Raw genomic sequence first — 24,724 nt, forward strand, 5'->3', positions numbered from 1 at the left:
TTGAACGTCTGTTGGTGTGTGTGCGTGTGGTTGGGGACAGAACAGTAACCTCCATTATGCATATATGAAGTTAGGACTTCATCATTTGGCAGCAAGCTGGAACAAAAGTAATAGATGCAGGATAAGGATTAGCAGCAGGGACAGCAATTTCATGCTGGTATTGTTTTCTGCTGACTGAATGATTGAATTATTTTAATTTTGTAACAGAGGACAGCCCTGTATTAGTCATATTTTAGGACTGTCTATTTTATTTTATTTATTTATTTTGTCAAGCATGTATTAGATAACAGATATAAGTATAGACATAATTATGAATATATGAGATGGATACAAATAAAAGGGAACATTAGGACAGGGACGGTAGGCACACTGGTGCTCTTATGCACGCCCCTTACAGATCTCTTAGGAATGGGATGAGATCAACAGTAGACAGTCTAAGGTGAAAGTTTTGGGGGTTTGGGGAAGAAACCACAGAGTCAGAGAGTGCATTCCAGGCATTGACCACTCTGTTGCTGAAGTCGTATTTTCTGCAATCGAGTTTGGAGCGGTTTACCTTAAGTTTGTATCTATTGTGTGCTCGTGTATTGTTGTGGTTGAAGCTGAAATAGTCGTTGACAGGACATTGTAGCAGATGATTTTATGTACTATGCTTAGATCAGAACGAAGGTGGCGTAGTTCTAAATTGTCTAAGCCCAAAATTTCAAGCCTGGTGGCATAAGGTATTCTATTGCGGGTAGAGGAATGGAAGACTCTTCTCGTGAAATATCTCTGGACTCTCTCAATTGTATTAATGTCCAATATGCAGTGCAGGTTCCAGACAGATGAGCTGTATTCGAGAATTAGTCTAGCAAATGTTTTGTATGCTTTAGTTAGTAGTACAATATTACCAGAGAAGAAGCTACACAAGACTAGGTTAACAACTTTTAATGCCTTTTTGGCAATGCTGTTACAGTGAGCTCTGGCAATTAGGTCATTTGAGATGAGTACCCCAAGGTCCTTGACAGAGTGAGGGTCGTCTACGAGGTTGTATCTGCCCAGCTTGTATTTTGTGTTTTGATTTTTTTTGCCGATGTGTAAGACAGAACATTTGTTGGTTGAGATTTGGAGTTGCCAGTTGTTTGACCATTCTGACAGATAGTCAAGGTCTTTTTGTAGGGTTGCAGTATTGTCAGTGGTGTTGAATAGTTTTACATCATCAGCAAAGAGAACGCTATTGCTTATAATATGATCACATAGGTCGTTTATGTAAAGTATAAAGAGTGTGGGTCCTAAAACGCTTCCTTGGGGGACACCGCTGTTAACAGGTACAGGGTTTGTAAGGGCGTTCCCTATTTTGACTACTTGTTGCCTTTTTGATAGGAACACAGCCATCCACTATGGAGATTCTCAGGCCATGTTTGTCCCAAAGGTGCTTTATCAAAGGCAACAGGACTTTCTTGTTTTTCTTTGAAGACGTTTCATTTCTCATCCAAGAAGCTTGTTCAGTTCAGTCTTCAAGGAAAAACAAAGGAAATCCACTTGCCTTTTGAAAAAGCATCTTTGAGATTTAGGATTATCTGTTCATGTTCAACTTCTCAACATTTTCCTCATGCCCTTTGAAACTGACTTCTCTTTTTCAATTTCACCAACATGGTGTTTAAGAATGTATTTCACTTCAGTTTTGATAAAGCTTTTTGAATGTACCGTATTATTATATTATGGCAAATAATATTCCTTTTTTTCTACTCCAAACTTATCCATCACTTTCTTGTTGGCTACCAGAGGCCATCTGCAGGCAACAGGGGTGGGTGACATCAAATGATGAAAGCAGCATATGCATCCTCTTGTGCATTGCATCATGTTTCACAAAAGGGGTGAGTCTGAATGACAACAGCACAACACTGCTTTGGATATTTTGGGGGAAATGTTGATCATATGAAACACTCTACTGGCTGACTACCCACATTTCTTGATTTGCAGAAGCCCAAGAGGGAGAGTTTCAGATTTTGAAACCTAGGAAGCCAGGGAGGCTGAAAACAGTTGGATGATTAGAAGAAAGGAAAGGAGATTTGTACACTCTGTTCGGCCACATCCAACTAATTTCTGTCTGTAAAATATTCCTGGGATATTCCTAAGAAGAGAAATAGCATTGCCTTTGCTTCCTTTTCACACCAGTTTCATTGGAAAAAGAAAAAGATGGCTGTCCCCACTTAAGGCTTCCATTTTGAGTGTTTTTTGCACATATGCTTGTACATGCAACACAAAGCAACCCATTAGCTAGACTTAACTTTTCTAAAAAGAAAAGAATTGGTTCTCTACATTTACAAAGGGGAGAGAGAAAATCTATACACCACAGTGTTCCATTTATTCCAAATATTTTTGTTGATTAAGTGAAGAAATTGCTTTTTTATTTGTATCATCTGAATGGGAGTGGATAATGGATAAGTTAAAGAAAATACGAATTTAGGGAAGAGTAAAAAATAATCAAATAATACTGGGATGAGTGAAAATTAATTGGCTAGTTTATTTGTTGAATTGAATTGGATGGGAGATTGGCATCCTTCAGCAAAGCATAAATACTGCTAATTTCTAGCCTGCATGCATCTATGTCAATTAATGTGTGCATATATTATGTAAATTTGAGTTCAAGAGTCTTTTTAGAATTGAATAATGTGTGTTAGTCTGTTCTCAGATGGCTTTAAACAAATATAGGTGGACAGTGGACCAACGTGTGACTAAAAAAAAGAAGGTGCAAACACGCTCTTTTTCTTGTCCAAAAGAGACTGTTTCTATCATTTTATATCACATGGACTAAAGAGAGAAATATAAGAATTTAAAATTTGAAGGTGTTCATTATTCAGTGTGAATTGTATATCCTTGCAACCCAGGGAAATTTCCCACAGATTGCTCCCAGATGGGACTTATAATTGCATTCTTCTTTCTTCATTATTCATTTATTTCCCAAGGTTATGACAATCATAAATCAGTTCTAAGTGGGATGCATTCCAATCTAGTGGCAATTTAAAATATAAGACCACACTATACCTTAATATGTGACAATATAATAAATAATATAAATAAATCATATCAAGCCGTGGAAAAACTACACTGAAATAACTCAAACTGGGAAGTTGCAAAAAACAACAGCTAATCTAATGCCCAGACTAAATATGGGTTTTGGTGGTCTAACTAGACAGGCCACAACCAACTATAAGATCCAACGATTGTGACACAACAGCAAGTTTTATTAATGGCAGTAGGAGAGGGAGGCCTCTTTGAATAATGTTTTCAGTAACTAGGAGTTTCTTTGATTTATGTTTCTAGTTCTTTGAAGTAACAAAACAAGTTCTCCATGATGAATGTAGAGTTTGATAAAAAATGGTTCACACCTGCCAAGGAAAAGGATCATAGATTTGAACTTTAGTAACTCACAAACTCATTATAATGCAATAACTACACTTCTTGAACATGAGAATGAGCATTAACACGCTCATGCTAAGGATATATGGGATGCTATGAAATGTTACATGGTACATGTAAAGTTACTGAGCATACGTGCTACATCACAAATGAGTCAATTGATGCTAACCAATAAAGTGATTTTCTACCTTTCTGAGTTGTTCTCTTTCCCTCTTTTTGGGTGAGATGCCTGTTCTTACTTGTGTACATAAAGAGATATTAATCAACTTTTCCAGCTTGGATCCTATTTGACACTCCAGGCTAACAGATCTTGTTGATGTTTACAGTTAACAATATATTTCTCCTCTTTGGAAGGAAGAAATATTGAAGCTTTGTTATGATTGCAAGATAGTGAGTGTAGTTAAGTCTATCCACCTTTCTTTAAGGATTTTTGGTGGTCTTGTGTCCAAACAAATGTCAAGGCCTATGAATCTTCATGTCACATTTGCCACCGTATCACCGTATCTTTAACTTCTACCCTCTCAGTAGGAGACTTTGAACACCATTTTCTTGGCTTTTATTTCTAATTTTCATGTGAGAAGGATCTGAATACCATCCTGCACTGGCTGTTGCTGATGTTTTCGAATATGACTTATTACATCTCTAGTGGCAGTGGTTAAGACGTTGGGCTTGAGGCCTGGAAGTATTTGAGATCCAAGCACCACACAACAGAGTGTGTTGTGGCCCACCAGTGGCCTGTGCGGATCGTGGCTGATCCCGACGAGGAGGCTGGTGTGGAGTTGCGCCAGCAGCCTGCGCAACCGGCACTCACGTCGGACAGCGAGGAGGCTGAAGAGGATGTGGTGCCAGAGGTAGAGACTCAGCCTGGGCCTTCAGAACCTCCAGAGACTCCTTCGAGTGGAGAGAGCTAAGTGGAGGAGCCTCTCCTCAATGCTCGAGCACGCAGGGCTGCCAGAAGGCAGGAGTGACTACTCAGGAGGAGGAGGTCTCCTCGAGAATAAGGTTTGAGGTTAATTGGCCACTCCCTTAGCCTATTTAAGTCGCACGCAGTTAGTAATTTCTTGCTGAAAACAACATGTACTTATTACAGAGCATCTTGGAGAGTGAGTGTCTTATCGTATCTTGTTTTCTGGGCTGTTTGCCAACCTTTGCCAGACTTTGTTTAATCTTGGCACGTTATAACTTTGATAAGGACTGTTGGTGTGTGTCACAATCCTTGGGAATCCGGAGCTGGGGCAGAACAGAGTGAGCTGCCCCAACTTCTGCCAACCTAGCAGTTCAAAAACATGCAAATATGAGTAGATAAATAGATACCACTTTGGTGAGAAGATAACAACACTCTGTGACATCATGCTGGCCACATGACCACAGAAATGTCTTCAGACAGTGCTAGCTTAATGGCCTTGAAATGGAAATAAGCTACTTATTCTGCTAGTTGTCGGCAACAACTAGCAAAATAAAATCCACAGGGACTCCTCTTTTTATTTCATCTTTGGCCAGGTCCTCCCCCATCCCTCAGTACCAGATTCTGCCCAGTTGTTCATCTACCCATACTTTCTGCTCAGTCACCTTACCAAATAGAAGTGCTCAATTCATTCTCCATTTTGGAGAGGGCTTTTTTTTTTGGGGGGTTCCCATTTTTCCTTAGGTCATTATCCATCACCTACTCTACATCTGTACAGTACTGTACATTTTAAATAGGTCGTGCATTTGATACACGACAGTTGCAGAAATTCTTTCAAAATGGCTTGTTTAGTTTTTCGTACAACAAATTTACTTATCAATTGTTCTGTTTCTATTCATCTTCCTGGGAGAAGCTTGATATAGTCTCCCTTGGAGTAACATGAAAATGTGTCCTCTAGAGCTTTCTAAACGTCTAGCAGTGCTTCTTGATAGAGGTTTTTTCTCCCCTCCCCCTTCTATGTAATGTGGTGAATTGAGAAAATCCTCTGTGAAGAATTGAGATTGAAGTCATCTGAAAGGCATCTGGTTGCAGTCCCCACTGATTGTAATAATTGGAACTTTCTATTATCCATCTAAAAATCCTTCCAGAGGTATATTTCATATTCTGTTTGAATTTTTATTTTTCAATATTCAAGTTTGTCTTTAAAATATATCAGACATCTAAGTAATAAATGGAGAAACTAATATCATAAAAATAATCAGATTGTCCTCTGTCAGATAACCTGAATATCGGTAGTCCTCGACTTACAATAGTTCATTTAGTGACTGTTCAAAGTTATAATAGCACTGAAAAAAAATACTTATGACCATTTTTTACACTTACATCTATTGCAGCATCCCCAATGGTCACATGATCAAAATTCAGACAAGTCATAGTTATGACAGTTGCAGTGTCTCAAGATCATGTGATCATTCTTTGTGACCTGACAAGCAAAGTCAATGGGGAAGACAACTGCATTGATTCACTTAACAACTGTGGCAAGAAAGGTCATAAAATGGGGCAAAATTCATTTAACAACTGTCTTGCTTAGCAACAAAAATTTTGGCTCAATCATGGTCATAGGTCAAGAACTATCTGTAATTTGTAATAAATATATCTATAACTTTTCAAAATCCAAGGCCCACATGACCGATATAAAATATCTGTTTTAGTCTGTTTTAGCTTTCATTCTGGAGAAGAAAAAAATGCAGTTCAGTTTATATCACTTTATATCTTCAGACAATTGGAAATTATCAGCCTAATATGGGGTTCTCTGCAGTTCTTTAACCCTTCATGAAATTTCAATTTGTTCATCAACCTCCAAAATTTAATAAATGCTACTTTAACTAATAGTACCAGAAGTAACAATAATATCAAGCCCTTGGATAATCCATCAATCCTTAGAACCCTGGTGCAACACATGTTTTGGGAAATTCAGAAGAAACGGTGTCTTTTAAATTACTTCTTTAGCCTAAAAAAGATTCTTAGCTAAATCTGAAATGAAACTCAGTAGAATTGGACATGTTATCTTCTGGAATAGGGTAGTATTTTCTGCTAATGATTCAGGGAATGTGGTTGCAACTCTTTGTCAAGAGCATGGGTAGGCAATTGATGGGCCACATGTCAGTCTGTTGGTCCCTTTTTCCATCCTTCAGGGTCCCCCAAGATTGCATCAGCAAAACATGTAGAAGATTGCCAGATTATGGTAACTGCCAATGTCAAGTACTTTGGCAGGGGTGGGTGGTGGATGGGTGCCCCATCAGTGTTAAGTCCAAAAAATGTAAACAAAAAGGGCCATAAATTCCAGCCTCATCTCTTCTGTGACATCATGGTATTATTGCCACACGTCTTCAAGCCCTTGAAGAAATTCATTTAAGGTGCATAGATACCAACTACAAAAAGATTGCTTCCTCCATCTGCTATGTGATAAGGTGTCGTGCTAATGTTATTAATGGAGGCCTTGGAAGAAGATTGCACAATAAACTATAATTAAGTCAGAGATCAGTTTGACAGCATGGAAAGACCATGATTAATAATGACATCGCTGCAACAGCTATGAAAGATAATCAGAAACTTTTTGAGACCAACAAATAAATAAATACAAATAAGTTCTCCGCAATGCTGATCCAGTTTCAAGAACGTGTTATGTAATTTATTTTATTTGTTTATCAAATTTATTGGCCAACTATTTTACCACAGGATAATAATCTTTGATATTTCCCAAGTAACAATTGTTTAGAAATCAAATGTGTTTCCCTGAAATTAATGGAAATCTCTACTCTATATAAGGTATTGAAAATTAGGCTGATATATGGATGAAGAAACCTCACAACTATTTAACTGCAGTTCAATGCATTCCACCATTTCCAGAAAAGTTTTCCAGCAAGTTTCAGAATTTGCTATCTATTTTTCAGCTTCAGAGGAACATTTTGCTAAGAGATGCTTAAGAGTGCCCAAGAAATGCCTTTATTACTGATATGTAATTTGACAATTTGATTGCTTTTGAATCCCAGCGCAAGAAGCTGGCAGAAAAAGAGACAGGATATACACATGAGAACTTTCACAGCAAGTAACAGTTTCTTGCATTATCCAGCTACCTCAGGGCTGATAAACTTTTTGACAGTCCAGAGGCCTTTTCATTGTTTCATTTCAGTGTTGACTTGGCAAATACAATGTAGTGTGTTAATCTTTTGCCAGATATGCTTTGCTTGCAGTTCTGTTGGAAGAAGCAGAGCAAATAAAATGGAAGTCCCCAGACTCCCGAAGATTATATGTTTTGCTTCTGCCTGAATACTTTTCTTTTGTTTTTCATATCTTATTGTTATGAACGCTATTTTTCAGGATGGCCTGCTGAGGTTCCCCAACTGGATGGTACTTGTGATCACAGGAATTCCTACTTTTTTCAGCTGTTCTTAATATTTGTAATAGAAGCAGAAGTTAGAGCAATATCTGAGGCAAAGAAGGGTAAAGACACGAAGAAAGGCAGGCTGCAGATTAGAAATTCTGGCAACATCTATGGTCACATGAAAATGGCAAGAGCCATAGTTGACTTAACCTAAATAAGTAGATACTATTTCCCAGCTAATGAGGAATATACAGGTACCATAGTCCTCGACTTTGATCACAATTGAGCCCAAAATGTATGATGCTAAGTAAAACATTTGTTAAGTGAGTTTTGCCCCATTTTATGACTTTTCTTGCTACAGTTGTTACGTGAATCATTGCAGATGTTAAATTAGTAACATTGTTAAGTGAATTTGGCTTTCCCATTGATTTTACTTATCAGAAGGTCACAAAAGCTGAGCTAGAGACACTCAGTCTGTCATAAATATGAACCAGTTGCCAAACACCAGAATTTTGATGACCAAGGGGATGCTGCAATAGTTGTTAAGTATCATAACATATCACTTTTTTCAGTGCCGTTGTAACTTGGAAAGGTCACTAAATGAACTGTTGTAAGTTGAGGATTACCTGTATAAACAAAAAAAGATTATTAAACATGATACTTGTCAAACTGTTCAAGCTATCTGTACTGCATACCTAGAGCAGGGCTGTCAAATTCATGGCCCATGGGCTGGATGAGTCACGCACTGGCCACGCCCATGCCTGGTTTAGCAAAGGGGGGGAAAGTCCCAATACGTCACGTGATGACGACATGACGACACGAGTTTGACAGCCTTGGACTAGAGAATACCTAAGGGACTAGAAATTTGTACATAAAAACCAAGAGACCATGTGTTCTATTCCTGCCTTACAGTTGAAAGTGGGTTTGGTGACTTTAGGCTAATCAGTTTCTCTCGGCCAACCCACCTCATAGGGTTATTAATGTGGGGAAAATAGGAGGAGGAAGGAATATTAAGTATGTTTACCAGCTTAAGTTATTCATAAAAATAATAAAAGTAAGCTAAAAGTAAATAAAGTAAATAAAAATAACAGCCCTATATCCTAAAAGGTTCCTGCAACTTTGTATTATTTATAAGTAGTGCTCATTAAGCTTCATTATCATTGTCAAATTCTTTAGAGCTAACATACTTTTTAAAAAATAATTCCCCTCATCATCTTCCACAAGTTGATGTTTATTTTCAGTAGTGCACAGAAAATAAGCTTCTTCATGCATGGAAAGAACCCATGAGAAATACAATGGTTTGTCTTTATATATGCAGCCCTGTTGCCTCACTGTTTGGGTATCAATCTGCTGTACAATCTATGTAGAAGGTTATCTCATTACATCACATTTAAGCAAGAAAGAGTGAAGTTGTAATTAGGAATAATGCTTGAATATTTGTTTTTCTAAATATTTATTTTTAATATTTATTTTTATATCTGTTGTTTTTATATCTTGTTTCACTCAATTGTTGTATGCTGCCCTCAAAGTCACTTTTAGTGAGATGGGCGGTGATGAATAAATTTGGCAACAGATAAAACAATGGTTGAAAGAGATATTAATGCAAAATATAGAATTAAAACCAGAATTCTTTTTACTGAGTATTATAAAGGACAAATACAATAAGGGTACAACTTATCTAGTGTTACATATATTAACAGCAGCAAGATTGGCCTTTGCACAAAAATGGAAAATAAAGAGACGCCCATAGAAGAAGTATTAGCTAAAATCTTAACTTGTGCGGAAATGGACGGGTTGACACTGGAACTCAAGGATAAGAGCGATTCAGAGTATTATGAAATCTGGAACAAATCTTATTATTGGATGGAGAAGAGGAAGAATGCTGGGATAAAGGATTATTGATGAGTTGAATGTTTAGAAACTTTTATGTTAGTCGTCTGTGATAGATAGGAATGAACTGGGTATTGATGTAACATTCACAGATGAAAGAACTCATGTGTTTGAAATGTGATAAATAATACAAATATGTATAGTAATAAGGAATTGTATTTGTTGCAAGGTAATAATTGATGAAAATGTCTAAACTGGAAAAGTCAAACCCTGTCCAATGTTTTTAAATTTGTATTATTAATAAAAAACCCTTTTTAAAAAAAAACACACACACAAATTTGATGAATAAATAAATACATTACACAGATAATACTTTTTGCAGCTATTGTGTGGTTGTCCAGAATTTTATGACCTTTCCTGGGATGGAGGTTCCATTTTTCTCCAGTCTCTGTAAGAGCTTAACAATAAAGATCACATAAGGAACAGGGAGAAGACAGTTTGATTTGAATCATAAATAGATGTATATTAAGTAAAAAATAATTTGTATATGTTCCTATTACACTGCTTACCTATCTTGGGTATATTTCTTTTCCGTAGATGATTTAGGGGAATTTTTATCAGCATGAAGACCTCTGGGTTGGCATTTTTCAAGATCCAGCTCTTTCAGGGTGTGTCACTTTATATGTCAGGGGTGTCAAACTTGCGATCCGCGAGCCAGATGCATCACACACTGGCCACGCCCACACCTGGTTTAGCGAAGGAGAAGAGAGTTGTGATGCATCACGTGACGATGCCGTGACGACACGAGTTTGACACTCCTGTTATATGTGGATGTACTGTATCTTGTTTGTAGCATACACAAATATAAATGAGTAAATCTAGCATTGTGAAGTAGAACAGTCCATGCTACAACAGTTAAGAATAATTGCTTGTTTCTAGCTAATCTTAACTGATACCAGTTTTTAAATGCAAGAAAGAGATGATTTTGTCAAATATGTTACCCAAGAAGTGATGAAGTTTGCAGAGTGATATTGAAGATGCCAACAAGTAGGGGAATGTGTTTGTATTTATGTAGTTTTGTTTTACAATCTATGTGTTCTCATTTACTTAGGGCAGGGGTCAATAACCTGCAGCTCTAGAGCCGCATGCTGCTCCTTGGGCCCTCTGCTGTGGCTCCCTGTCAGGTGATCCCACCACTGGCTGGCCCCGTCCCTTGCCCTCCCCCCCCCCAGTCCTCCGCGCCTGGCCTGAGAAGGTAAGGGTGACGGTGGGGGATGGGAGAAGTGGCCAGGGCAGAGACAGAGAGATACAGAGAGAGAGGGAGAGGGAGAGACATAGAGAGATACAGAGAGAGAGGGAGGGGAGAAGAGAGGGAGGGGAGAGAGAGAGATGTCAAAAGGATTTTGTGGTTCCCGGTGTTTTTTAACAACTGGTTCTCTGCCCTAATGACCGGCTGGGTAGGCGTGATTAGGGGGGGTGTCATGTGACTGGTGGAAGTGAGTGACATCGAGTTGGCCACGCCCACCCAGGTTTTGTGGCTCCCAGTGTTTTCTTTTCTGTGGGAAATGGTCCAAATGGCTCTTTTGAGTATTTAAGGTTGCAGACCCCTGATTTAGGGGATTTCATTAGGCCAAAATAGTTCCGTGCAAAATCCACACCTCAGAGCACAGAACCGAGTTCCCAAAGTACAGAATAATGCTTTCTGGGAGAAAGTTTCAGTTACTTTCATATTCCCATTTTTGGCCATTTTTGCTCTCTTTTCATGAAAGGAAATAGCTCCATAACTTTAAAACTCATAATTCCTCTTCTACTACACATTCAGCCAACTTCTGAGCCAACTTTTTCACAGCTGTCATAACAAACTTACTTCTGCATGCTACTAATGAAATCAGACGCATCAATGTAGTACTTGAAGTACTTTACTTTTCCTGGAAGTTTTAAAGTATAAGTCAGTGTTAAACAGATCACCTCTTGTATTTTAAGCATGTGATTTCATGTATTCCTTAGAGGAAAATAAAATAGAGAACATAGAAAACAAATTACTGGTATTCATAAAATTATGAGAACTTTAGTTATTAAGTTTAGTCATGAACCTTATTTCTTTTTCACATTTGTCATTCTGCATTAAAAACAAACTGAGCCCCTTTTAAAATCCTTATGTTTGTTAGAATATTTAAAAAGTCTGCCAGATAAATAATAAAAGTATTGCTCAAATTTTATTAATTTGGGCTGTTTTAGTGCTTTCGCTCTTCTGGAGACTTTTGATTTAGCCCTTTATTGATACCTAAATTTTATGTTGTTTGGTTTGTCTCAGAGTCAGCTAGATGTTCAGACTGAATTTGGCATTTTTATTCACCAATTGAGTCCTGGGATAGGCAGAAGTTTATCCATCTATCCAAGGACTTGGAATAGACAGAAGTGGATGTTTTTTTTTTTTTTTTTTTTTTTTATTGAAAAGGTTTTCAAATACAAATTTTTCCCCCTTTTTCCCCCCCCTCCCCCCCCTCCCTAACCCCCCCTCCCCACCCTTCCCCCCCTGTGACTTCTTCGTAACAAAAAAAAACCCTAATTCATAACAGATTACTTACTCCCTCCTCAAAATACTGACCTTTACTTACTAAAAGTATTATAAATCCCCCTTTATCCATACATTTCAGAAAAGAAGAAGAGAAAAAAAAAACAAAACAAAAAAAAACAAACACATTATACTATAACTATTATAAAATAACTCTAATTTAGCATAATAGTGTTTTATATCTATGCATTATTGCAACAATTCAAAACCACCTTCCACTTTAAAACTATACAATAAGTCCTACTTTAATAACATTTCAAAGCGGGCTCCCCATAAAATCTAATTTAACATTTATTCCACTCTATCCATTTCCTCCACTCCCCTAAATGTATCACTTAAAAATCCCTTTTCTTAAACTAATCAGTCTGTAGCTAGCTTATTCACCCACTGTCTTACAAATTTACCATACACAACAATTCTTGATATCTTTAATTCACTACCCACACTACTTAAAAATATATATATATATATATTCCATTATATCTAAATAAAAAAAAGAAAAGACAATAACTTTAAATTTATAGTCCATATAATATCTTCTTGAAGTCTTTCCACTGGATTGTTAAAACCAACATCCATAATAGGGTGACATAGCTTGCGGATGCAACAGTTTATTCAAGATCTCCAATCATATCTGCCCCCATCAGTAGTAAACATCTTCTTATATATATAAAAGTAAAAACAACCACCCGAGTGACATTATAATTGTATTCCATATAATAATAATTGTGGGTTTCATCAGGATTATTAATTTCCATCATCGTATTGGGTAACAACCCGATCTTCTGCATGTCCCAATGTGATTCTCTTGCCTTATAATTCAAGATAATTATAATATATTTATCAACACAAAAAGAAGTTTCAAAATAGATAATTCAAAACCATCAATTTGAGGCTCTTTCCATGTCCCAAAATTACGGCAATGCAGAGATCTGCCACTATCCTCAGGATGATATTGACCAATATGTCGCCTCCTCTATGTTTTCACATAATCATTCATATTTTAAAATCACTGGCTTCACTGTTGCTTGGGTTAGAAATTTCTATTTTTGTACAACCTATTTCTTTTTTTGTTTTCTTTTTGTGGGTTTGACCTCCATCCTAATTTTTTGTGTCTCGCATTTCTTTTTTATCCCTTGTATATCCTCTAATTGGTTTCCATGCTTGTCCTTGCCTTGATAAGTCATCACATTAAAATCAGATGGCACTTCTCTCAAATTTGTAGATAATCCAGCTGGGGTATCCGATAAATCCAAAGGCAATTTATCTGGTACAGTCTCTGTCTTTAGTTCCAGCTCCTTCTGCTTATCCTGTATTATATCTGAAGACGTTAAATTCATTTTCAACCTATTTTGATAAAATTCTTCCGCCCTTTCAACAGTATTTAACTGGTATCTTTCTCCTTGATATCTCAATATAATACCAACTGGGACGTCCCACCGGAATTGAATATTTCTCCTTTTTAACTCAGACACCAGAAAGCCAAATTTCTTCCTTTCCATTAATATCTTAGGTGGGAGTTCCTTGTAAATCCAAATCTTTCTTCCATACAATTGCAAATTAGAATTGAAGGAATTTTGCACAATTTTATTCCTAATTTCTTTATCTGAAAAATAGATTACCACATCTCTAGGCAATTGCCTTTGCTTGGCAGTCCAAGAGTTTATTCGATAAGCTCTGTCAATCCTACAAAACACTTCCTCAGGTTGAATCTTTAAAATCCCAGCTAGAAATTCAGAAGATATTTTCCTTAAGTCATCTCTGTTATTTTCCTGCAAACCTCTAAGTCTTATTGCATATTCTGTGAAATTATATTGTATCTTTAGAACCTCTTTTTGAATCCTCTGTTCCAGATATTCTACATTACCAGACTTTTGGTCAGCATCCATTTTAAATTTTTCTTCTGAACTATAATCCTGAATATTTAACAAATCATTTTCAATTTTTTGAAATCTATTGTCCAATTTATCTTGAATTTCATCCATTTTTGACTCTAGTAAATTAGTATTTGTATCCAACCGAATCATGAATTCTGGCAATTTTAAAATTTTTTGCTGCAAAAAGTCAAACTTGGATTTCACCAATTCCTTAGTTTCCTGCTTAAATTTTTCAAGTTGCTGATTCACAATCTCATCCCTTCTTTCAATCTCCTCTAAGAGAAATTCTATTATATTAAAATCAGGTTTCTGGGACTGAAGAGTTAAAACATATTGCTTTAAATTCTTGGTGGGGGAATCCCCCCCACCTATTTGTTTGTCTGACTTCACAAGCCTCAGTGCCATGTTTCCGCCTAAGCAGGCTTTGTTAGAAGAAGAAAAAAAAAAAAAAACAAGACAAAAGACTTCCAGCCAGCAACACTCAAGCCTCCAGGGAAAAAAGAGAAAAACAAAAACAGGAGCGGAGTTTTGTCTACAAATGTAGCCAGTGGTATTTATTCCGCTACATTGTAATAATAAAAAACGGAAGAACTTTCCCTCTCAAACTCTTCTCCAGCCGCGGCAGACGCCATTTTAAAAAGAAACTTTTTTCCTCTTTCTCTTCCTCTATTCTCTTAAGTAATTTTTAAAAGATAAGTAAAATACTTGCGCTTCAGTATTACAGGTCCAGCTCACATTTTCTTTGAGTAATCTGTCAAATTCGCAAGCTTGCTTTTGACGCCTGGCTCTGCATTAGCAGAGGTCTCCCAAAGCCTGGAGCAACGGCTGGGGATATGGGGCATCTCATCCGCTCCATCCCAAAAGTAAAAGAAAAACTTTTGGGACTCTGCAGAGAGTTCTACCCACCCCTGCCGGCTCTATCTCCGTTTCCTCATGGGAACGGAGTTTTTTCGAGCCGCCGTTCCGTTGTGAAGGCGGCTCTAACAGGCAGTGGAAGCTGACGATCCCTAAGGAACGTCTGGCGGCGGCCAGCAGCAAACAGGAAGTCCCGACAGAAGTGGATGTTTGATGGTGTTGCAGATATTGTTGCAGGATGCAAGATGTCCCAAGTAGTTTCCTTTTGCAATTGACTGATGGTGATTTTGTCAATGCCTATGGTGTTCAAGTGGTACTCCAGTTGCTTTGAAATTGCAGCCAAGGCACCTATTACTATTGATACTACCTTTGATTTAGGGGTGAAATCCAGCAGGTTCTGACATGTTCTGGACAACCGGTAGCAGAAATTTTGAGCAGTTCGGAGAACAGAGAAATACCACCTCTGGCTGGCCCCAGAGTGGGGAGGGAATGGGGATTCTGCATTATCCTTCCCCTGAAGTAGGGTGGGAATGGAGATTTTGCAGTATCCTTCCCCTACCACGCCCTCCAAGCCACGCCCACAGAACCAGTAGTAAAAAAATTTGGATTTCACCACTGCTTTGATTGCTTTTGCTACAGTCATTTCATTACTATTTGCAGGTCTTTGTATTTTGTTATCTTTTCCAGTTCTTTCTCTTCTACTCTACTGTCTCCAGGTACTGCCAAGTCCACTATCCAGATTTTTTGCCTTTCTTATTGACAATTGTTCAATCTGGGGTGTTATTTGATAGGTGCCTGTTGAATTCTAAAGTCCCTGCAGGTATTTTTTGCTAATCTTTCAATGCACCATTGTTGCTACTTCGTCATGCCATTTTTTGTATAGTCTTCTTGCAGCAGCTAACCAGGCGATCCACAGTTTCGTCAGCATCTTTGCAGAGGCAGCATTTGCTATCTGTTAGTATCTTTTGAATTCTGGCTTTGTTTACATTTGTTTGGGTGCTTTCCTTTCTGCTCAGGTGGAAAGAGCTTATTTTCAACTAGATGCTCTTGGACTGCATCAGCCACAATAGTTAGCAATTTAAAAATTGTTGGTAAGCAGGTAGTTGGCCTGTAATTTCCTGGTGCTGCCTCTTTTGCTGGATCTTTCATTTTCAGGTAGGTTTTGCCAGATATTAGTCACTCTTCAGTTTCATCTCCTTGCAGTATGTTGTTAAACTGCTTGGCAGCAAGTGGGTATAGACCAGTCAGATGTTTCAACCAAAAACTATGCGTTCATCTTCACCTGGTAATGAACAATTCTTTTCCACCTCCTTTAATCAAGCTGTGTCCTTATTGTATTTCTTCGGGTTATCCCACATCTGTGCCCAGAACTGCACTGAGCTGTTTCTTTCTCATCAGGAGTTGACTGATTCATTGCAGTCTCTTCATTGATGGATTGGTAGAAATGCTTCTGACTGGATTGGAATTGGAGATTCTGCCTATAATTTGCCATTCCAGCTTCTTGTGCTAATTGTCTTGTCTGTAGCTGTTATTTGGTGCTTTGCTATTTCCAGTGCTTCCTTGATCTTCCTTGTTTCTAGGTGATGTCTTGAGAAGATCTTCTTTGATTTTCTTGTGCTTATGCTTTTTTTCTTTCATCAGTTCTAACTTGCTTGCATCTGATCTTAGCTTGCTGATCTTATTTTCCAACCCAATCTTCCATTTTGATGATGTACTGTCTGGCTTTTTTCCTCTTCTTTGTAGATTTTGCTTCCCATGTATTCAGTTATAACTGCAGCTGTGCTGTACATTAGTTGGCTTGTTTCATGTAGTGAGATGGTGCTTATATCTGATATTATAATATTAGTATCTTTTAATGCTTGTGCTAGCTGGAACAAGCTTCAATGCAGGCAACCTTATTCTGTTGTTTTTATGTTGGTCAGTTATTCTTTGTTTCAGTTCTACTATTTCTTTAATTATTAGAGGGCTTTGTTCTTCCTAAAGAGGCAGAGGACAGGATGTCTGGTTTCCTAATGAAAACAATTCAATAGCTATGCTGGCTTCCTCTACTGCCTAGTTTTCCCGGTTTGCCTCTACAGTCTGAGCTACTTCTGGCAAGGCTTTTATTTCTTTGCCCTGGATAGACCTTTGCAATTCTTTCAATTCTGCTTCTGCAAATACTTTATAATTTTTATTATTATTATTATAAATCAACGTTGATCTGCTAACCTCTGTTCTCTTATTTCTGATTCTGGATATTGTTCTTTCAAGAATCGATGCATTCATTTCAAATATCCTCTTCTTGTTGGACTTAATTTGTAACACAGATAATTATTTCTTTGTTTTTTATCTCTGAATATTTGCAATGGGTAAACACTTCCCTCCCCCAGTAGTTTTATAGCTCCTGGCCCTAGGTTGCTTAGCCAATAATCCTGAGCCTTATAGCTCATTTTTCACCAGGAACTCCAATACCTAGCATAATCCTTGTTGACTCAGATGACAATCTGGTATGGGTTTCTTTTTATGTCTCATCATATTTTTTAATGGGAGAAACACTCTTTGTCTGACTCCTCTAATGAGACCTATCCACTATGGTTGAAAGTCTGGCATAACTCTCCCTTCAGAACACATAACCACATTAAGGTAGTGCCTCATTAGGGAATATTATTTTTATTATTAATGTATTTATTTATGTCATCTTTTTACTATCATTTATGTGTAAGGCATCAAGAATAGCAGCTTTAACTGCCTTAGGGACTTGTAATGTCACACCTTTTACATGAATCTTTTTTTGTTCTAGTAACTAAGAGTGAGTCAAAAAATATATTTAATTAAATATGCACTGTATAATCAATTCTCTGTTTTGTATTCTAAAGCCAGTGAACCATTGAATCAGATAAGTAACACAGCATGAGGAAATTCTCTACCTGTATTAGGGGAGGGGGGGGAGATGAAAAGTGGGCTTTGGTGAGAATGAATTCTGGAAAATCAGCATCTGGAAAGAAGTTGAAACAGTGTATAGAGGTGCTGAGCTGAGCTGCTGCGCTGTGGATTACAGAAGAACAATATGCTGTTTCCTTACAGATGCTTCATGACCCAACTAGGTAACATCATGGTTCAACCCTGAACTACAAAAGAGCCTTGGTAGTACAGTGGTCTAAAGCACCCTGTTATTAAGACCAGCTGCCTGCAATTACTGCAGGTTCGAATCTCACCAGGCTCAAGGTTGACTCAGCCTTCCATCCTTTCTAAGGTAGGTAAATTGAGGACCCAGTTGTGGGGGCAATAAGCTGACTTTGTATAAATATACAAAAGGATGAAGGCTATTGCTTAGCGCATTGCTTAGCGCATTGTAAGCCGCCCTGAGTCTCCAGAGAAGGGCGGCATATAAATCAAAATTTATATATAAATTAGGTATATAAATTATATAGGTATCCTGGCTATTGAAAACGGATAGCATTTTGAAAGTGAATCACACAAAAATTATAATGAAAGTTTTAAAGTAGATATAATAAGAAAGAAAGAAGAAATAATTCTCCACATCTGTATCATGGTCCTCTCCACTTTGCATTAGGACTCACAACACCCAGAAACCTTGCTCTTGCCTATTAAAGGCCTATCAGTAAAACACTTAAGGGTCTGCTGTACTTTCTGTAATTAATGTAGAACCAGTTTGGTGTACTGGTTAAAGTGATGACTTAGAAACCAGGTGACAGTGATTTCTAGTCCCGCCCTAGGTGACTTTGGGTTAGTTACTTTCTCTCAATCCAATTCCCCTCATAGAGTTATTGTGGAGGAAATAGGAGGAGGAAGGAGTAATATATATAATCGCTACCTTGAATTACTTGTGACATAATAAAGTCTGGATAAACATATAATAAATATGTTCTTTGACTCTGGATGTTGTGTAATAAGGGTTCCACAAATATTTGGGCTTGCTAAGCAAAGATAGTTGCTTCCAACATTGAGACACATGATTGGAGATGATATGCAAATTGCCATCCAAAAGGAGTTAATATTTTTCTCCCTATCAAAGTCCAATCCCTAGCTTACCTGTGAAATACTCCATGTATGAAATACAGCTTACTTGTGAAATATTATCAGTGGTGGGTTGCCCCCAGTTCGGACCAGTTCGAAAGAACTGATAGTAAAACCGTCGGGAGGCCCTGCCCACCATCCCGGATGTCATCATCAGTGATCTGCGCATGCGCAGAAGCAAGGCGCGATCCCGTTGCGAACCGGTAGTAAAGGTAAGTAGAACCCACCTAAATATTACATAGCAACAGCAGTAGCACTTAGACTTATATACCGCTTTACAGCCCACTCTAAGCGGTTTGCCAGAGTCAGCATATTGCCCCCAACAATTGATCAAACAGAATATGTTGTTATTTGGCAAAGTTCCCCCTCCCCACGCTATTAAAAATAGTATTTAACAAAAAATAAAACCAAACTCTATTTGGTTTTTTTTTTTTATGACAAAACCTCTTATGATGTGACACACTCTAAAGCATTCCCAAGTGCTACCAACTGGAACAAGGCAAAAGAAGCCAGAAAAAAAAAACACGCTATTTTGGGTTGCTTTTTAAAATTAAAATCCATCCATGGCCAGGAGGCACCACTTGTGACATGCTAGAATGAACACAGCCATGCAAAGTAGTTCATAACAGAGAAAAGTTCTTCTCACTCCTGTGAAGCTGGGATTGGATGAGATCCACTTTCTCAGCAGAGCAAGTAGAGCAAGGCACAATTGACTGTTTACTGGAACAGAAAGCGTTCTTTCCATCGCCCCTGCTTCATTTCTAGGAGCACGTTGTATTCCAGACTCGAGATGTACAAATTGTGATCAGAAACTTATAGAGATCCATCTCCAGACTGAAGCTGTAGGGGGTTTCTAAATTTAACTTGGTATTTGAATTATCTTGCTTCAGTTCTAGATTCAAGGCTCATCCAATTGCGATGACAAAATTTCCTGTGTTATTACTTGTGTCAACAGAAATTGCTTTGGAGTTAGAGATATTCCCAGCAGAATGTACCCTGTAGTCCATGAAACGTATCTCAAAACATAAAGGAGAGTTTAAAAAAAGAAAAAAGAAAAAAGAAACAGCCATTTCAAAGCACTTTTAAAAATGAACTAATTAGCAGTCCACCTCTTCATGGAATAATTTGAACAACATTCTTTGTAGAACAAAATTCAATTTTGCATCTGGGATTAGTTCTTTAAAGATAAGCCTACTTTATTCTTATGACAATTATAATTAGTTTTTAATAAGAGTTTTTGAAACTCTAAGAAACCAAGGACTGCTTAGTTTTTGCTAAAAATTGAGTTTTAATGTGAGATCCTATTGTTGAAACACCTCTTAAATATAAATTTAGATAAATCTATAGATTTATTTCCCCCTACCATTTAATATATAAGTGAACAGGTAGTTCTTGAATTATAAGGACTGGAGCCTGCCCAGTAAGGTTGTAAGTTGTGATGGTCATAAACCAGGTCACCACATGAGCAGCCTGATTTTATGACTTTTTGTCAGTTATAAAGCAACTTCTGGAGTCATTAAACAACTGCTTAAACTGTCACGGCCATTAAGCAACTGCTGCAATGATTAGGTAAATCCATTGTTCGCTGTGGGGCATTTTTGCCAAAACCCAGAAGTAAATGATTTTCAGCAAAAACATCATAATTGTGGTCATCTGACTGCAGGATGCTGCAAACAGCCATAAATGCAGGCCAGTTGCCAAACACCTGAAATGTCACATGATCACAGGAGTAATCCATCTCTCAGAATTTTGGAACAGGGAAATAAGTATATTGAGGGAGGTCCCTCATAACTTCAAACAAGTCTCTAAGTGACTGGTCATAAGTCAAGAACTACCTGTCAAATATTTGACATTCCATTTGAAGTCTGACTAATACTGTATTGAAATGAATGACTAACAGTTCCGACCTCTTTTATATTTAACAATATTTGATTTTAATTCTGCATCTTAATTTTTCAGGTGGTTTCTGTTAGACAAACATCCTTCTTTTAAAAATGTTTATATTACCAAAAATCCTGCTTCTCAGTTTTATTTTTAAAATGTTCGAACACATTACACATTACAGTACAAAATACCAAACTAAAGCATGAGCTAAATGCTGTCTAAAAGAATGGAAATAAGATTTAACCTGTTTGTATAGTATCCCTTACTATACTATCCTAGAGAGGCGCGGTGGCTCAGTGGCTAAGATGCTGAGCTTGTCGATCGAAAGGTCGGCAGTTCAGTGGTTCGAATCCCTAGTGCTGTGTAACGGGGTGAGCTCCCGTTACAGCTTCTACCAACCTAGCAGTTCGAAAGCACATAAAAAATGCAAGTGGAAAAATAGGGACCACCTTTGGTAGGAAGGTAACAGTGTTCCGTGCGCCATTGGCATTTAATCATGCCAGCCACATGACCACGGCGACGTCTTCAGACAGCGCTGGCTCTTTGGCTTTGAAACGGAGATGAGCACCGCACTTTAGAGGCGGGAACAACTAGCACATATGTGCGAGGGGAACCTTTACCTTTATAGTATCCTTGTAGAACAATGTTTCAGATGTGAGGATTTTTAACTATCAGGATTCTGAATTACACACAGCTTGAGAAATACTGCTCTAAGTGTATTGGAAATGGGAAATTATAGTACAACACAACTAAAGAGCACCAGGTTGGAAGGGTTGATGTTGCCAAACTATATCTAAATCTGAAGCTTTTAGAAAAGGGGCAACAGAAAAAGCAAGGCATTCACGTACTACTTTCCCTAGGGATTCTAGTTCTCAGTTTCAAAAAGTAGGCCTCTGCCTCTGCTTTAGGTAGTGGACAATGGCTGCAGAGATTTTGTGTTCTCCCCTCTCCTCTCCTCATATCACAAAACCTAGCTTCTTAATTTCTGTCACTGCACTTTCATATGACATTACTTAACTGGATTAGTTTTCAGGCTGTCGCGCTTCATAACTTAAAACTTGCTGAGCTGATTTGTAACATAATATTGTCTTTTTTCCTCCTACAGGTTCACAAATAATAGAGAAAAATGAAGCTTCTGTTTTTAATGATCTCCATCTGCCTATTTTCTGAAAGCATGACTTGTTTATTAAGCAACACCAGTTACGGCCACCAAAGAACATTTGGCGATATTGACAGAGAAATAGCCAATTATTCGGACGTTGCTGAGAAGATTATCAAACTTGCGGTTTATGGCAAGGCCCAGAACAGATCTTACGAAAGGCTGGCGCTGTTTGTGGACACTTTTGGACCACGATTGAGTGGTTCTAGAAATCTAGAACTGGCTATCCAGTACATGGAGGACGCTTTGAGGAAAAATGGCTTAGAAAATGTCCACCTGGAGCCAGTAAAAATACCCCACTGGGAAAGGGGTGAAGAGAGTGCAATGATGGTGAAACCATACAATCATATCATTGCCATGTTGGGGCTTGGTGGGAGCATTGCAACTCCTCCCGAAGGTAATGACTGCCTGATTTTTAACTGTTGCTACCCTTACTATTACTTTTTATTTGGAATATGGCCTATTTTTTATTTAATAGTTCTCAACCTCAGTAGCTCTGCTTGTTAGGGAATTGTCAGACTTGAAGCCCATGTGTTCTCCATGGTTTAATGCAGGGGTCCCCAAGCCCCAGTATCGGGCTGTGGCCCATTCACAACCTGGCCGTGGAAGTGGCAGGCGAGCATGCCCATGTGCACAGCTCCATTTGTGCGAGCAGCAGGCTCTCCCATGGAACCATCCCCTCTCCCCCCCTCCTGCTGGTCTGCAAAACCAAAAAAGTTGGGGAACACTGATTTAAGAACCCTTAAAATCATAAAATGCCACCTTTTGGGGCCCAGCTCTGGAGGATCATAAAAAAGATGTCAGAGAGAAGGATCTGTTTTTTGGACTGCATCGTGTGCATCCCTGAAGTATGAAAAACCCAAGATGGTTGCTTCCTGTGGCAAAAAGAAAGATTAGATGGGGGTGGGGCCAGTCAGAATTTTTACTACCGGTTCTCCGAACTACTCAAAATTTCCGCTACCGGTTCTCCAGAACTGGTCAGAACCTGCTGAAACCCACCTCTGGAATAGGGTCTTTTCTGTAACTTCTCACAAAGAAGAGCAAACTGGGAAAATTTAATAGAATATCACTTAACAGAACCATCCCTCCTATTATGCAGCGTGGGGAAATGGAGGTGGGCTGGGGAATATCTGTGAATAGTGCCACCACCATTCATGTGTTTCAGCATTGGAAAATGCAGTCTCAACTTCAGCATGGAAGAAAATTTCAACAGCCAGCTCAGGCAGCCAGATATACATGGGAAGGGCAATTCTCTGTCTCCCAAGTCCCAGCTGATCAGGAGGAAATGGGGATTTTGCAGTAACCTTCCCCTGGAGTGGGGTGGGAATGGAGATTTTACAGTATCCTTCCCCTGCCACGCCCACCAATCCATGCCATGCCCACCAAGCCACACCCACAGAACCGGTAGTAAAAAAAATTGAAACCCACCACTGCCCTACTCGTATTTTTATAATGTGCAAGTTGAGGATAGAGGAATGCCTAACTTAAGCCCACTAAGAGACAGCTAAATCAATAGCTTAAAGCTGAAGAAAGATTGATACTCCTGCAATTTATTGCAAAGCTTTTTAAAGTCTATATATATTTCTTCTGTATTTCTTTTGAACATTGTTCTTCATTATTCACTAGTGATGGCTAACTTCTCTTTTCTCCTTGGGATCTATCCTCCAAACATCCCGATCAACTCCAGAATTGATCCAGTATAATTGAATTGGGAAAGTGAATATGTAAAGCATTGCATGATTCAGTGGGCAAGGAACTTTGGATATAATGTATAGCTTGAACAATGGTAGAATATGTGGACAAAAGATTTAAAATTTACATTATATTACAATTTAAAAAAGAATTTCTATAAGATGATGTATCATTGGTATTTAACAGACAAGTTATCAAGAATATATATAAAGGTATTTCAAATGAATTCTGGAAATATAAATGTAAAAGAATCATTTTATCATTTATGGTGGAAATGTGATAAAGCAAAGAAATATTGGAGTAGGATTCATATTCTAATACATAAAATTCTGAAAGTAAATATAAAGATAAAACTAGAAAGTTTTCTTTTGGGTTTGATTGGAAAAGACTGGGGGGGTGGAATTTGGAACTTTGATGTTATATATGTTTTGTACATAAAGCAAGACTACTTTATGCACAAAAATGGAAGGACATTTCAATTCCCACAATGAACGAATGGTTGCAAAAGTTGATGGAGTTAGCAGAGATGGCTAAATTGACACAAGTACTTTTGTTTCTACTGGGAAACCGCTTCTGGACTTTGCTTGAGGTGGAAAAAAATGAAACTTTGATTTTGGGCTTTACTGATTAGATAGATTTGTTGTTATAGAAATGGCTAGTTTACACTATTATGTGAAAGTAAAAAGTTGAGGTTTGATGCTACTGTCTTATTCTACTGCACCAGAGAGAGTCAGAAGTCAACACTTTCCCCCCTTCTTTTCTACACTTCTCCCTTCCCCTTTTCCTCCCCTATTTTTCCTACTATTTGCTTTTGTATTTTTGTATTTTATATTATAAATGAATAAAAACTGAAAAAGCAGAATTGATCTAGATTTATGTTGAACCCTGATCTTGAGGCTCCCCAGCAACACCCGTGAGTATGTCTCAACTAGGGAAGCAACTGTGGACAGTCCAACAGCAACAATTCCAAAGTGTTGCTATGATCCATCATCAGTAGATGCATGGAGATACTTTCAGTCCTACATCCATTAAAATCCTATGAATCATTGGCTGAGTCACAGCACCGTTATTCAATTTCTTTCTCTATTGTTGTATGTTGTATTTAGAACACATGTTTTTTTTTCATTAGAAACTAGGCATATAGCTG

The 24,724-nt window shown here is 38.0% G+C and overlaps 1 protein-coding gene across 3 annotated transcripts in view; it reads left to right on the top strand.

Annotated features, from left to right (window-relative positions):
* CPQ (carboxypeptidase Q) overlaps nucleotides 1-24,724 on the top strand; it is a 147,958-nt gene that overhangs the window by 8,470 nt on the left and 114,764 nt on the right. For 2 of the 3 annotated variants that reach the window (XM_034422486.3, XM_087891368.1), the window contains exon 2: nucleotides 21,832-22,282. In XM_034422486.3, the coding sequence (XP_034278377.2) occupies nucleotides 21,853-22,282 (430 nt within the window). In that variant the 5' untranslated portion in view covers nucleotides 21,832-21,852. Of the gene's footprint in view, nucleotides 1-18,948; nucleotides 19,055-21,831; nucleotides 22,283-24,724 lie in introns of those variants that run through there. The other variant, XM_034422488.3, reaches the window with a different exon arrangement.

This window comes from Pantherophis guttatus, chromosome 3 (genome assembly GCF_059756535.1).
Source record: "Pantherophis guttatus breed Tessera chromosome 3, ASM5975653v1, whole genome shotgun sequence".
Taxonomy (NCBI): domain Eukaryota; kingdom Metazoa; phylum Chordata; class Lepidosauria; order Squamata; family Colubridae; genus Pantherophis; species Pantherophis guttatus.